Source organism: Aythya fuligula, chromosome 7 (genome assembly GCF_009819795.1).
Source record: "Aythya fuligula isolate bAytFul2 chromosome 7, bAytFul2.pri, whole genome shotgun sequence".
Lineage (NCBI taxonomy): Eukaryota > Metazoa > Chordata > Aves > Anseriformes > Anatidae > Aythya > Aythya fuligula.
In genome coordinates, this window is record NC_045565.1 from 14020063 (window position 1) to 14036611 (window position 16549).

General features: G+C 36.4%; 1 protein-coding gene across 30 annotated transcripts in view; it reads left to right on the forward strand.

Moving 5' to 3' along the window:
• KCNMA1 (potassium calcium-activated channel subfamily M alpha 1) overlaps positions 1–16549 on the forward strand; it is a 470776-nt gene that overhangs the window by 381306 nt on the left and 72921 nt on the right. For 17 of the 30 annotated variants that reach the window (XM_032191476.1, XM_032191474.1, XM_032191475.1 and 14 more), the window contains one exon: positions 510–683. The exons of the other annotated variants lie outside the window; for them this stretch is intronic. In XM_032191476.1, the coding sequence (XP_032047367.1) occupies positions 510–683 (174 nt within the window). The remainder of the gene's footprint in view (positions 1–509; positions 684–16549) is intronic. 30 annotated transcript variants of the gene reach the window in all.

Below are 16549 nucleotides of genomic sequence, written 5' to 3' on the forward strand. Positions count from 1 at the left end.
TATGTAAGAATATGTGTGTGTTTTTGTCTGTGTATACATGCATACATATATATATATACACACATATATATAAAAGTTTTCAACTTTTACAGGAAGCAGAATAGATCAAAAACATCTATTGGATCAGCAACTTTATATTTTCTTGTTGTTTTAGTCCTGCAGTATTAATTGTGCCAAGGGAAAAAAATATATTCTTAGGATTTTCTGTTTTTACCATGTTCTTTTTTGATCCAAACACTTGACTGTAATCAGTAATACTTCCCATATCTGCGGTCACCCTTTAAGACTGAAGAGAAATAAAGAACAATTTATCTTCTGCCCTACTTTTAATGTACAGCCAAAATGTTATCAATAATCTCATGCATTTTTTTTCCCTGGGTCAAGACTGTTAACATAAACTAAGGCCTGTATTAAATCCCTTAAATTACCTTCCAGCTGCCTTGTTATATATATAACCTTGCCATTAACCTGCTGCTCTTCCTCTCCTCCCATCCAACACATGGTTATAGCCAAGATGTCCATCTACAAGAGAATGAAACTGGCATGTTGTTTTGATTGCGGACGCTCTGAGCGTGACTGCTCTTGCATGTCAGGCAGTGTACATAGTAACATGGACACCCTTGAGAGAACCTTCCCACTTTCTTCTGTCTCTGTTAATGATTGCTCCACCAGTTTACGTGCCTGTAAGTTTTAACACCAACACATGCTGTTTCATGTCTGTGGTGTCTGTGGTATCATCCCCGTCTTGTGTCGTACATTGTAGTTCTGTGAGTTTTACTGGGCTGATGCTTTTTAAATTTCAAAACCAAATTTTAATACAACTCTGTATTTATATTTCTGTTTCTTATTTATTTTTAGTACCAAAAAAATGGAATTCATTATTTTGCTTTGTGTGCTCTTTATGAAGCATGCTCTTGCCATAGCATGCAGGACCCTAGTAGTGCAGTTTGGTGATATATTTTTAATTCATACTATATAAATTGTCATTAATTAACCAGTATATGCTTTACTGGAGGAACAGATATGTGTCTAAATCTGTGATGAGTGCTAAGTTTGCAACTGTAATAGGGTTAGCAATAGAGCAGTATATAATAGGCAGTGAGTAAACATAAAGGATACAACTTAGTTGCTGAACTGCTTCTAGCATTTTCTTATAGACTGGCATTCTATTTTAGACTGCCACCATTGTCTTTAGTTTTGTCTTTAGTCTTTAATGATTAATATGGCAGGACCTTCCATCTAATACTGAAAGTGCAGAAACCTTAATAAAATGGATGTACCTTTTGTAGTGCTTTTGTAGAAGGGCTAGACTGATGGAAACTGTGATGCAAACTGTTTGAAATTAGCTGTGGAATATGCCTTGCAGGATAGTACCATTCTGGAATACGCCCCCAAAGCTCTTTGAAAGATCAGAGTTTGAGAAGGAGAAGAAAGAGAAATTAGAACAGCTCTAAGTATCTATTAATTCTTTGGCTGAGTAGGGATTTTAAAACTTTCTAAAGCTTTCTTTATCAGTGTGAACTATTGAGGAAGACTGTTAATTAGTGATTTTTATTTTTTTTACATATCCTCTACAGACATCCATAATAGGCAAAACTGTATCTTGGGACAGGGATTCTTTTCCTTTCCCTATCCAAATAACAAAGAAGAATTGACAAATTATTCAGATATATCTAGAGGGAATATTAGGAGTTTTTATCAGGAAACGTATCCGCTTTACATTACAAGTCATCATGAACAAAAATGTCTTCCAGTACTAAGAATACAATGTAGTTGGTAGATTACGCATCTGGTTGCCTTTTGATGCCATATGTGTATTGCAGTACGTAGTCCATGTGGTGAATGACTTTTTGCTAGCTGTTTTGACATTTGAAGTATTTTTCCAGATACAAATGTGGAGTATATACTATGTATACAATACTATGCTTTTTGTTAGTATTTTTATATATGAAGACTGTGTCAATTAAGTTGAATTTAGTAGGATTTCTTAGAGATTTTGCCAGAAATCTTCTCTTTGTTTATGTGTATAAGCACCCAGAATATCATTTCTATCTGCTTTGTTGTAACTTGTACATCACCTCAGGGAAAAGACAGTTTTAGATTTTATTCTAAGCTACAGGAGTTTTTATTCTTCAGAGAGTCCTGTATTAGAGTAAAACACAACAAAATATTTTTGTTTGTTATGAACAGTGGCTGCAAAGCTTTCCTGGAAAGGAAAAGTTTTTTTTTCCAGTGTTACTTCTATGGCCTAACAGCCTCTGTAACACAACACAATGTCTGCTATTGTTTACATTAATATGGACTAGTACAGAGATTAACTGGTTAGGTCCCAGTATGGGTGCTAACAGCAAGCAGACAGGGCTAAATGATTATGTCCCTTACAAATGGGTGAGATTTCTGCCATTATCACTTGTTTGGCAAGGAAATAAACAACATAATTTGTAGGTTCATCATAGCTTTTGAGTTCACTTAGGACTATACAGAGGCAGAAAAAATAAACATTTTTGATTGTGTTGCCTGCTGAGCCAAAAATATCCACTGCATGGTTTTATTGCCACCAGAATCAGTATTATTGGGAAACAAATTAAATATATTTTTAAGGATAAGTGGTATTGACAGCTTTGAGGATTTTTAGCATCCTATCTTTCAAGAGGCTTTTCCCCCTTCATCACTCCATCAAATCAAAAGAGAACTCACTCTTCTCCTTGTGCAACTATTCACCCTTGACTGTTAATAATAACTATGAAAATCAATACCAATTCATGCTCTTTACAAACCAGCAGAAGCCTTTCTTTTCCAGTTAAATATGTATATATATATATATATATATATACACACATGCAAAATTTCACTGGCATGGCTTCAATAGAAATAACTGTGTTTTCTCTGCAGTGCACAGGGGTTGTATGATGCCCATCTTGACAGAGCTAGTTAACTCAAAGAATAGCGGTGAGAGTCAGCTTTTCATTAAATATGAGCAGATGTGAAATGTAGAGTGTTTGACAATTAGAAATGGCAGCAGCAGGGCCCCAGAATCAAAGTGAGGTCAGATTGGTGGATCAGATTACCTCTCTTACATTCTTTAGTTGTTCTGAAAATCATTTTAAATTAGTGTCAGTGGAGCCATGATGGGTTTTGCCCTTTGTCTTTTATGCTAGGACTGTATTGTTTCCCCAGACACTCATTAAAGGTCATTATACTATTACAGGGCTTGCTTTGGTCGTGGTGCCCCAGTTGGGTTGGTTTGCTTCTACAATTGCTTAATGCATTTCTTTCTTTCTTTCTCTCTCTCTCTCTCTCTCTTTTTTTTTTTCCTTTTTCCTTTGGGTTACAAAAGCAGGCTTTTCTTTTTGTTTAAGGTAGATAAAATCACAAACCAAACTTCTTGAAAAAAGAAGGTTTTTTTTTGTTTGTTTGTTTTTTGTTTTGTTTTTTTTTTGTTTTTTTTTTTTTTGTAAGAATTGATGCTGTTGGTAAGAATCTAATGTCAAGTAGAAGATATCAATTTACGTATTTAATGATGTATGCAGGATTTAGTGTGTTAATTGTATAATATGTAGAGAAAGTAACACTTGCAGTAAATTTTCCACTGTGAATGATTTTCTCTGCTATAATATTGTCTGTACTTTCACTGGATGAAAAACCTATTATGGTTAAATATAATTGCATTAAAATAGCTTTTGAGCTCATAGGCAGCTGTTTGGAAAAAAAAAAAAAAAAAGAAAAAAAAGCACAAATAGAGATGATCTTTCTAAAAATAAGGAAATAGATTTGTGTGTGTCTACAGATATTTTCAGGTTTAGCTGCTTTTGGTAGATTGCTGCATGAACAGTGGTCGAACAGTCCAAGTAACTTCTTTTGTAATGTAGATTCGGCCAGGCATGTGATCATCCCCTTGTACTCTGCTCTGGTGAGGCCGTACCTTGAGCACTGTGTTTAGTTTTGGGCCCCTCACTACAAGAAGGACATTGAGGCCCTGGAGCATGTCCAGAGAGGGGTTATGAAGCTGGTGAAGGGTTTGTAACACAAGTCCTATGAGAAGCAGCTGAGGGAACTGCTTGGGTTTTTTAGTCTGGAGAAGAGGAGGCCCAGATCAGGCCTCACTGCTCTCTGCAGCTACATGAGAGGAAGTTGTGGGGAGCTGGGGGTCGGCCTCCTCTCACAGGTAACTAGTGATAGGCCTAGAGGGAATGGCCTCAAGTTGTACCAGGGGAGGTTTAGGTGGAAATTAGGAGACAATTCTTCTCAGAAAGGGCAGTCAGGCAGTGGAACAGGTTGCCAGGTAGCTGGTGGAATCACCATCCTTGGGGGTGTTTAAGCAAAGGTTGGACATAGTGCTTAGGGACGTGGTTTAATGAGTGACATTGGTAGTAGGGTGGTGGTTGCACCAGATGATCTTGGAGGTCTTTTCCGATCTTAATGATTCTATGATTCATGCAAATTAGAGTGAAGAGAAGCACACAGTAACTGGAGTCAAATCCAGTTGGAGGCCAGTCACTAGTGGCATTCCCCAGGGCTCGGTGCTGGGGCTGGTCCTCTTTAATATTTTCATTGATCATCTGGATGAGGGCATCGAGTGCACCCTCAGTAAGTTTGCAGATGACACCAAGCTATGCGCGTGTGTTGATCTGCTTGAGGGTAGGAAGGCTCTGCAGGAGGCTCTGGACTGATGGGCTGAGGTCAACTGTATGAAGTTCAACAAGGCCAAGTGCCGGGTCCTGCACCTGGGGTGCAGTAACCCCAAGCAGAGCTACAGGCTGGGAGATGAGTGGTTGGAGAGCTGCCAGGCAGAGAAGGACCTGGGAGTGATGGTGGATAGTCAGCTGAATATGAGCCAGCAGTGTGCTCAGGTGGCCAAGAAGGCCAACGGCATCCTGGCTTGCATAAGAAACAGCGTGGCCAGCAGGGCTAGGGAGGTGATCGTCCCCCTGTACTCAGCTCTGGTGAGGCCGCACCTCGAGTACTGTGTTCAGTTTTGGGCCCCTCGCTACAAGAAGGACATCGAGGTGCTTGAGCGGGTGCAGAGAAGGGCAACGAAGCTGGTGAGGGGCCTGGAGAACAAGTCCTACGAGGAGCGGCTGAGGGAGCTGGGCTTGTTCAGCCTGGAGAAGAGGAGGCTCAGGGGCGACCTTATCGCTCTCTATATGTACCTTAAAGGAGGCTGTAGCGAGGTGGGGGTTGGTCTGTTCTCCCACGTGCCTGGTGACAGGACAAGGGGGAATGGGCTTAAGTTACGCCAGGGGAGTTTTAGGCTGGATGTTAGGAAGAACTTCTTTACCAAAAGGGTTTTTAGACATTGGAACAGGCTGCCCAGGGAAGTGGTGGAGTCACCATCCCTGGAGGTCTTTAAAAAACGTTTAGATGTAGAGCTTAGCAATATGGTTTAGTGGGGACTGTTAGTGTTAGGTCAGAGGTTGGACTCGATGATCTTGAGGTCTCTTCCAACCTAGAAATTCTGTGATTCTGTGATAGTCTATGTTGCTATTGGATAATGAACAAAACCAACTAATCTTCATTAGCCTTCTCAGAATGAACTACTCTCAAGAAAGCTGCTGTTAACAAAACTATGTAATGGTGTCCTGAAGCATATAAAACTAGGCAGTGGAACAATTGGAAAAGAAAATACCCAAGTGGGAGATTCCTGTGCTGTTCTATGGTGGTTCTTATGGTGTAGACACATATGTGAAGTCAGTGCTTGTACATGCAAGAGGTTGGCCATATTTGCAGCCAGCTCTGTAGCCTGTGGTGTTGGCAAATCACAAGTCTTGTGTATTGCTTTATGTGTATGAATGTGCTGGAACTTTTATATTAACTTCTCAGACACTGGATAGAAGGTATTAATATATCAGGGGGAAAAAGTAGCGTGAAATAATGTATTTTAAGATAGGTGACTTCAAGTATGTAGGTAGGTCTAACAGTCAAAAAATTAATTCTTTTTATTGTTGTATATTTTAATAGAAACTGAGTGCTGCTAAATTATTTCTTTTTCTTTGGGATATAATACAAGCATATAGATTAATATAGAGATGTAGAAATGCAAGAGTAGGAAAAAAAATACCCCCCCCAGCTGTTCCTTGTCAAGCAGTAGAATGGTAGAAATCAGACAATCTGACTTGTTACTCATGACCAGAAAATATAAATAATGAAGCACACGGCTTTTCAGATGACTTTTTTGATATGGTATATACTGCTAGGCTGATAGGAGGGTGCTCTGCCCAATTTGTAATGTCTGTAACAAGGAGATGAAGTCTCATGTCACCGTGGAGGCCCTACTAAGTTTAGCAACAAATCTTTTGAAGAATTGGGAAGGTGAAGAAGGGAGAGATCAGGAAGTCTAGATTTAATTCCTTTAGGCCTTTATATTGAGTAGTGATTTTTACTAGGGTCACAGGGAAGAGACTACTGAGTGGCTCGCTTTGATTGGGACAAGCTAGAAAAAAATGCTGTCAGCATCCTGTGGAGTGAATTAAACAGCATGTCTTATGCAAGGTGACATGGAAATTATGTTTTCATTTTTAGTTCCTGAGTGTGGCTGGTTGTCATGAAACTCACCACGACAGTTTCTTACCACCAGGCAGCAGATTCTTCCTGTTACCTCCTTGGTGTGGGACAGATGCTAGTTGGTTAGCTCTCCATCTCTACTGTTTCTGAGCTATTTCAAGTGACAGATGCCAGAGCTGGCTCAGTTTCAGCTTGAGCATTTCTGTCATAGCCCTGCCTTGAGCCCAAATTCTGACCTTTAGTATATGAAATAAAGTACTTATGAACAAACAGTGGCTTGATCCTGAGCAAGCTTGGAGCAAATGTCAAATGTCAAGTCAGTCTCCTGCCTCCTTATTCCACCTGCATTAGGAACCTAGATTAGACCGCACCAACTGCCTTAGGCTTTATGGGTCTGGAGAGACATAAGTTATTAACAAAGAGTTATTAAAATTTTATCAGTTTTATAACGCAATGTAAATGCCTTCTATGAATCTACATTGTATTCATTATCATTTAAAACGTTAATTAAGTCAAAGTTGCATTTAATTTAGTTTTAAATGTACCTTTGGGAGGAAGCTTTTAGAAACAGCTGCAGGACTGAGAAGCTCATTGATGCTGGGAAGATGTTAGTACCACTTTTCAGGATAGGTTCCCCATGCTGATTGCCATTTTGAGTCTGAGCTAATTTATGTTGATGTTATTGGGCAAGGTCTCAAATTAATATTGAACCAATAACAGTAGAAAGCTATCAGCTCATCCTAATCATAGATATACTTTAATGCATAATTTGTGTTCTTTTCAAATGGCTTCCAAACTAATATAGACAGTTGATCTGTAAAGCCTGTACTTCTCATACTCTCTTGTATTTATTACACACATATATATATCATTTGATGTCTTTATTGGTTGGATCCTTTTGTAATTCAGAGAAAAAAGTTGTTCCCTGACCTGGAATATTGTCAATCACGTTCATAGAAAAAGAAGTTCTCTCTGGCCTAGGTCTTCTATATTTCATTTGATCTAAAGTTATTGTAATGTACACAAGGAAGTACTTACTGAAATATACATCAGACTATGATATAATATTGATATCTAAAATGGAGTACAGCTTAATAGGAAAAAAAAAATAGGATAACTCCCCTGCAAACCAAGTTAAAACGTGCTTGCATTATATATCAGATTGTTAATCTATCTGATGACGTAAAAAGAAGAGGAAAAGAAAAAAAGTAATGTTTCCATCATCTGATAATTCAATATATTTTAGATATATTTTTTAATGAGGTTAATAGTCACATTAGCTGTAGTGTGTCCATTCATTCACGTACTATGTGATTCAGTACATGCTAGAATTGGAGCCAGAAGGAGCCAAACTAATGCTTTCCTTAGCTAGGAGAGTCCATTGAATTAAAACAAAAGATCTTTGGATCTTATCAAGTCCAGTGTAGGTTCAGCAGAGTTGTCCAGCTCTCACCCTGGGAGCCAGAGGCAACTTGCAAGACAATTTTTTTCTGGGTCATCATATTTTCTACTGAGCTCCTAGAACCTTTCCAGGTATTTGTGTAAGCCAATACACATAGGTCATGATTTTTGTCTGTGTGTCTCCTAAAAAGAGAAGGTTTTTGTCTTGTAATTTCATGTGTGGTTCTTGAAGTGCCCCAAAACCAGCACCCATACTATATGATCACTTTGTGAGAGGTTATGGTAGAGGGGAGGGAGTTGAACAGAAAAGGAAGAGTTTTAATTGATTTAACAACAACAAAAAACATAGATTTTGTATAGTATATAATTTCTTAAGTATGTTGACAATACTTTAGCTTAAATTTCAGTTGTACTTTTACTGTTTGTGAAACTATTTACCAGCTTCTGTTAGCTGACCTTTTTATAACACACTGATTTATAACACACTTTCATTGTGATATTTTATATATTATTTAATACTGTATTGTTGTGATTCACTTTTTATCAGTGACTTTAGGAAACATAATGTATGCTACTTCAGACATATATGCTTCACTGATCAGGTCTTGTTAGTACAGTACAGTTCTGAAAAGGAAGGACGGAAAAAGCATTACTAAAGTGTAAGATGTGGCTAGTGACATCTAGTTAAAAATTCCTGCAGATATTTTGGTTTGAATAGAAATTTTAGCTAGGCAGAAGTGAAATAAATGGCACAAGACAGAGATACCTTGACTGAGCCACTGACTTATTACATGACTTTCGTTCCTTTTCCATATATTGTATTATATTTTGTGATGAGAAGTGCTCTGAGATCCTTATGTTTGAAGTACCGAATATAAGCTGAATAGGCATCATTTTGACCTAGTGATTCCCTACACAAGCCAATTTTCATGTATTCTGATCTTTGCTGAAGGAAGTCATAGATACACAGTGAGGAGGAGAGGAAAGTGAAAGGGGATACTAAGAGGGCATGAATAAATTCTGTTTATCTGCATCAATGGGGATGAATCTCTTTTTAGACTTCTGGAAGAAAAAAAAAATCATCTACAGTTTTTAGCAGCTTCTGAACTTTAATTGGAATGCAGACCTTATTCACTGTGAGGAACTGCTGATTGAAACAAAAAAAAAAAAAAAGGAAAAAAAAATCCACGTTATAGAATCTCTGGTCTTTGTCATGCAATTTTCTTCATTTGTTCTCGCATAAAAGGTTTTATTTGCACTGAACAACCCGCTACCGCTATTCTCATTTTCCTGATATTATCTTCACTCTCTAACTCTAATGGTACATGTTGTTGGACAGCATTACGTTATGGAGAGAGTGCTTTGGAGAGTATTATGGAGGATAGCTTTGCTATGGGGGAAGAGTGGCAACAAGAAATGGAGATGTTGTTCTTTTGCCTGAATGGACTAGCAGGTGTGACATCTAGAATTGTAGAAGGTTTATTTTTATAACTAGCCTCTTTTTTATAGTAGTTATTGATCCTATAGAAGACATATCGCTTGGATTTGCAGTAACAATAGCAGTTGTGATATAGGAACAGCAACTTAGAAGTCAGGATAAACATTTGGGTGATAAAGTTCCATCAGCTAATAAATCAAGATTCTTTATAGCAAAGAGTAAAAGCAACTGCATTTGAGGCTAATGTAGAGATGATGCTTATTCTTGTTCCATAAGTAACATGAGGAATAATCCACAGTTGCACACTGATAATATGTTCCATTACCAATGCCATTTGCCAAGTATTTTTTTATTATTATTATTCATTATTTATCTCTATTGAATTATTTCTGATTTACCAAAACATGCTAGAGGACTTTCCAGCTCTCAGTGATCATAAGTTCATAAGATGGGTGACAGTGAAGAAGTGATACAATATTTATTTAGAATCATGAGTGTGAAAATGAATATAATTTAAAATATGAGGCAGCAGAATGGTGAAAAGAAGTGAGATACACTGCTGAGTTGAACAGGGTGTACTATTTTGTCTTCCAAAATGTAGTGTCCTTTATAACACATACAAAACGTTCCTGAAATTTTCAGATGTCATACTAATATTTCTAACCAAGAATGGAATCAGAGTCATAGCCATTCTTGCACCTTGTTCTTTTTTAATTTTCTTCCTTTTTTTTTTTTTTTTTTTTTTTTTTCTCTTTGTCATGATTTACTGCTTTTTTACTTGGTTGTGAGATAGGCCAATAAGCTTTGTAATGACAGGGCAAGCAACAAAATACCAAAATACACTTTGCTAATTCTTGGATACTAAGAACTGCTTTTGATATTCCAGAGAAAATATCTAGTCTATTGTGTAGGATTGCACAGTTTCTTAGTATTACCTGAATTTAATTTTAATTGTTGATAAATTGTATTTTGTTTAAAGTAGGCATGGAAATGTTGTTTTTGATGCATTTTGCACACAGAAAAATCTGTAGAAATTTAAATCGGTTTTCATTTGGTAAAGACCTAAGTTTTTCCAGACTGGAAAAACTGGATTTTAAAACTGATTTTTTTTTTAGCTGGATTTTTCGCTAGTGTTCTACACAAAAAAAAAAAAAATGTCTAAGGGAAGATGAATATATTTATTGAAACATTTCATTGAATATATTTTGATTGTTACCAGTCAAGAGTCTCACTGTCCTGAGTAACAAGATGTACTTTATTGATTTCTTCATCCAGACATATAATATATGCCTTTGGAGGAAAGATGAGAGAGCAGTAGACTTGGGACAGATGTCAGATTCATCACAGGTTCTGTGGTGATAATCATAACATAAGGATTTGCAGAGAATGGAATCAGTAATGTAATCCTAGCTATTTGACAAGATCTTCCATAAAAGGAGTCCAACTTACAGGTATCTTTTACTTTGGAGAGTTATAGGACTCAGCAAAAGTCTTTGGTTATGTTTGAAAGAACCCACAATTTGCAGTGACAGTGAAGACTCAAACCAAGGCTCTGTGATCAGATAGTCTAGCTTTGATGTAACATCAGTCTGAAATCCTGCAAGAGTATTCTTTTACTTTGGCACCAAAGTCTTCTGCATGTTGATTTACATCATAAGAATCCTGTACTTTCTCTACAATACACCACTATTGTATACATGTAATTCTGCCATTCTTACAACACCCTATACTTAAATTTGTCTCTTTTTGAGCATGCAGTTATTTTAATTTTTGTATTAGATCTCCTCTGTGACCACCACATGTTTTATTACAACATGGTCTTTGGAACTTTTTTGTTCTGAATAATTCCTGAATATACTATCTCCTCCTTGAATGAAAATATATACTCTTATTTTTGACTCAAGTTTATGGTGTTATCATGTCTAGTATATGATCAAGCTCTAATGGTCTTTGCATTGGCTGATTGAATCTATGAATGCTTAAGCTTATTCATCCACAATTTTACTGGGACTTCCGCTAAACAGATAAGCTGCTGTTTTGCATCTCAAATTGTAGCTTGAGGAATGCAAGAATTGTATCTTTGGGCTGATATATTCAGCCTTAATACTCAAACTCTGTATACTCCTCAAGAAATATCCTGGAGTTGTCCTTCAGGTGCCACAGAATTCCTCGGCAGTATCCTGAAGTTTTGTCCATAAGGGAAACAAACAAACAAACAAAAACAACAACAACAACAACAAAAAACTGTCAAAATATGCATTTGGTTTTAATCTTTCTTTAGCATATGAGTCTTTTGTCTGCCTTCTTCTTTCTCCACAAGCAGGAAAAAATAAACTCCTCAGAGGTAGAGCTGTAAGCAATTTGCCTTTGGAAGATGGCTTTCTTGATAGCTGTCATTGTCCCCTGAGCACTGGATTTCTGGATGCTTTTAGTATTTGACTCTTAAAACATCTGGCAGCAACACAATTTCTAAATATATTGACATCCTGTGGCATTTGTGGTTGATATAGTTACTTTCATGGTAGTAACTGACCCATAAATCTTATAATAGCTGGTATATTAATTCTTAGTTTGTGGAAGAGAGTTCCTCTTTCTCCAGGTGATTGTGGACTTTATCATGAAAATGGTGTGATAATCAAACAGAATTAATCATGGTGATTTTCTACAGAATTTGCTTTAAAGGGTTGCTCTTGTGTGTTTTTTGTTTGTTTGTTTGTTTGTTTTGTTTTGATGGTTTGTTTCTTATTAGTCTTCTTTCTTCTTCATCATGCTAGCTCCTTTGAAATGAGCATCCTCTGCCTTTTATTTTACACTCAGGGTATAAATGATTTCCTTGCTATAACCCTGAACATTCCAACTGTTTTGTGGGACATAGCTAAGCAACCTGTGCTGCTAATTCAATACTGTGATAATCTGTCAAAATTCTCCGTTACCTTCTTTCCTCTCCTCTTGCCACTGTGTACTAACAGTGAGGATGCTGTTGTTAGGCTACCTTCACTTCTCATATCGCGCATCATGGTTTGTAGCACAATGCATTTACCTTTGATGAAGCTTCCTTTCTAAAGCTGTTCCTCATCATGGATTATGATCTCTTTGTGCAATCTTCCTGATCCTTGTGAAATAAGCAAGCTTGACATCTCTGTGTATCTTTTGTTCTAAGAAAACAGCAAAGCAGATTTGTTACTATTTTAAATAGACTATCAATTTATTTTGCTGGTAAAGTCAGCGTTATTTTATTCATTCATATGTTGTTAGTCTGCATATTTTATGCCATTACAGCTAGTCTTACATGAAGTAAATATGAGATAGCATGCATTTCCCTCTTACAGTAATTCTAAATAGTTCAATCCTAACTTCTATATGTATTTCAGAATTACCAGTGTAGTATTTTTAAGTATTAGAGATTTAATCAGAGGGAATGTATAACAGTCTTATTTATTTATTTTGTATGGACATATTTTGATCCTGCTTAGGTTTTATCTGAAAAATATGATCCTTGTCAAGTACATTGATCCTTCTAAGTACTCCGTTAGAGATCAAACTGCTGTTGTAAGTAACATTGTTATTAGTTATCACCACTGGATTTGTTACCTTACGCTTTATTTTCAACTCTTATGAAATTGCCAGCCCTTGCTTACCCATAACAATCAATTTCAGCTTTGGCAGAGGTGTAAGTATTAATTCTTTTGAAGATACAGTCAGAGGCAGACATTGCATATCCATTTTTGTTGTTGTTGTTATTTTTAGCTATACTTCCCTAATTCTCAATAACAATGAATTATATTCCACCTCTGTTTTAGCCCTTGCTGTTTTTACTATTATTATGCAGATTATTTATTATTTATTTTTATGCATTATTTAATCTTAGTTATTTTTATCTTGGGTTTTTGTTATATTGATGTATTCACCAGATTATATTGTTGTTTTTTTTGTTTTGTTTTGTTTTTTTAGATACACTTGATCAGAGAAAAATAGAGCTTTACAACATTGAAGTACATCATAGAAATCACTGAAGTAGGGAGCACCTAAGGAAAAAATAAATACTGATTTATTACTGTCATGAACAGTGTTAAACTTTGTATCTCTAAGTGATAAAAACATCATAGGCTTTTAATACAAGAGGTTGAATATATTTGATTAATTTGGATGTGTACCCTGCAACTTACAGTACTTTGTGTATGAGAACTGGTTTGTCAGCTATTAGCATTCCCCATTTTTATGGAAGGCATACTTCCAGTAATATTGTTTAACTGCAACCAGTGTGATAAATATCTGTCTTCTGACAATACAATTTCTATGTATAACAGCAGTAAGAAATCCTTTTCTAAACTTGTACGTAGGTTTGAAGATACAAAACCAGCAATGGTTCTTGAAACTCAATATAACCAGCAGATGGTGCTGCGAGCTTAGAAATAAGTATCCCAGAAAAGCCACCAAGAACTTTTTAATGTATTTCTTTTCTAAAGAAATAATACTATTTAAAATGAAAAAAAAAAAAAAAAAGACTACTTTTTTGGTTCGTTTTAATTGTATACAGATGTTCTTGAATAGGTATATACTCTGTAAGCATGTGTATCTAAGACCAACATGTACATAAACAGCACTTTATGCTTAGTTAACATATGAAAATTATATTATGAGTTCACAGGTAACAGTAGTGTGAAGACCTTCATCCCTAAGGAATATTGCAGCTGAACCTGAAAGAGTCTTGGGGATCACTGAGCCTGATCCTATTAACATTTAATAAATGCAAGTTTTTCCACTGATGTAGATGAAAGCCAGATAAGGCCGATGATAAGAAAGCTAAAGTTAAATGTCAGGATTTCAGTTCTTCTTGTTCAGAGACACAGACAGTACTACACCCTTTTGTACAGGGTAAACAACTGCCAGGAGGGAAAAGAAATTCAATGGTAGCAAAGTTTATTAAAAAAAAAAAAAAAAAAAAAAAAAAAAATTCTGGTGACACATTAACCTCATATATATATAAACACACACAAAATCGAATAAAAAATATAATAATATTTAAAACCAACCAACCAAACAAACAAAAACAAACACAACATAACAGCAATGTCCTCTAAGTTGTGTATTTCTAAGAACTAAGAAACTAAGACAACTGACCACGAAGCAGAGGAAGAATTCAAAATATCTTGCAAGTTAGGAATACAGTCCCATAGATTTATAAGAAGTTTATGCAAATCTCTTCATACTCAGCAATGTAATACTGGTAAGGAAATGTGCAAGGGTACCTCCTATGTCTTTTTCAGGAAATGTGTTGATAAAAACATCTTCATCACAAATCTGTTTTTAAACTTGTCATTAACAGGCTAGGGAAAAGTTTATTTTGGTTTAAAATTTCAGGATATGTAGGTTGGAATTGCAGTGGAAATATTTAAGATGTAGAGATAAATTGGCACTTTGAACTTGAAAACAAAGTAATAGTTCTCATTAGATATCTGCAGGGTGAAATCTAGACTTCCCAATGTTCTTAGGAAGGAAACAGTTGCAGCAAGACCTAGCTGAGATTGGTAGAGGCCTGCTCCAAATAAGTAAACTGTCCCTTTCCTATGCACTGAGTAACTCTCTCTTCCTGTGGAACATAATCTGTGCTGTAAATACAAGATTTCTAATCCTAAGGAGCAGAGCAATCACCAAGGTCTCCTGGGCTCCCTTTTTTTCCCTAAGTTATTTCAGTGCATTGTATATTTTCCCACTGAATTTAATGGAGCTGAGGGAAACTGTACAAGCAAGGCATGGTGATGAGTGGGCTTTGAAATTCCATCTTTTATTTTATAGGGGCTTATTTTTGTCCACATAAGCCACTGGTTTTAGCAGTGACTGATGAGTGACTGAGCGTATTCAGCCACAAAGGGGAAACTTCCCCTGCTTAGTAGCAACAGGTCAGATTCTTCCTGCGGTTACACAGAACTGAGTAACTACATCCTACTTCTACTCCTACTGCAACTTCTGCCCCCATGTCCTTTACCAATGGTATCAAAAATCTTCTCTGAGCCAGTAGGACTGAGGGCAATACACTTTGGGTTGCTATGTATTGAAACAAGAATAGTCTTTGACAATGCACTGAATTTACAATTGTGGGTGTGGAAAATTTTAACACTACAATTCGTTGTGTGATACTACTCTTAAATAATCCCTGCCAAAACATTCCTTGTGACTTTACATGCCATACCATGGGGAACTGCCAAAGGACCACTCATAAATAAATCAGTGTCCTTTCACTGTATTATTTCTCTTGTTTGTTTTTTCTCACACTGTATTATTTCTCTTGTTTGTTTTTGTGCATTGTTTTTTGTTGGTTGTTTTTTTAAGGAAAGAAAAGTAGATTAATCAAAATAGAAAATATGGTACAGAAAGTTGTTCTGATGTGAAAGAGATACACACCTTCATGTCCAATTTAAACTAACTAAACAAAACACTCTAGGACGAAGTTACTCATCACATGTGCACGTTGTATGTTTTTATGGGATATATTTTAAATGTACTTTCAAAACAGCAATGGAACCTCATCATGTTATACCTTGCAGACCTGTGAAAATGAATCATTATCAGCAATGTTTTTAGATAATTTGGCCACTTGAGTCATAGCAAGAGCTCTGAGTGAGGAACTCACTTCAGATGACATTGACTGTAAATGAGCAACCCACAGCTGTGTTAAAGATCAGTAGCAGAACGAAATTCCAAGTCAGGTCTTTGTAGGTCTTTTGTAGGTCTTTGTAGTCATGGTGCCATCAGATATTCTACTAAACAGTTAACATGTGGCTTTGAGCAATCCTATTGTACTTTGCCAGATGCAGGAACTGGAGCTCTAAAGTTGGATCTCCTCACTGATTGTGACAGGGTAGGACACACAGGTTCTGAACAGCTCTTGTTTGAGACACAGGGATAATGTTTTGCTGTTGCTCCTCCTCAGTGTTCAGACAGCAGAATAGAGTGTCAAAATAGAGTAACAAACTTTAAAATTTAACTGGGAGAATATTTATTCCCACCACACCTGATGAGAGACTTTGAGTTTCCTTATTCTACAAAGTGTACTCTCAAAAGACAAGTCAAGTGACCTGACTTTGATATTTTCATGAAATGCACACCCCCATGAACACAGACAAAGTTTTGTTTTAAGTCCTATAAATTAGATATCTTCCTTTCTTCACCCTTTCCCAAAGTAAACTTTACTGTACTCGAATAGTATTG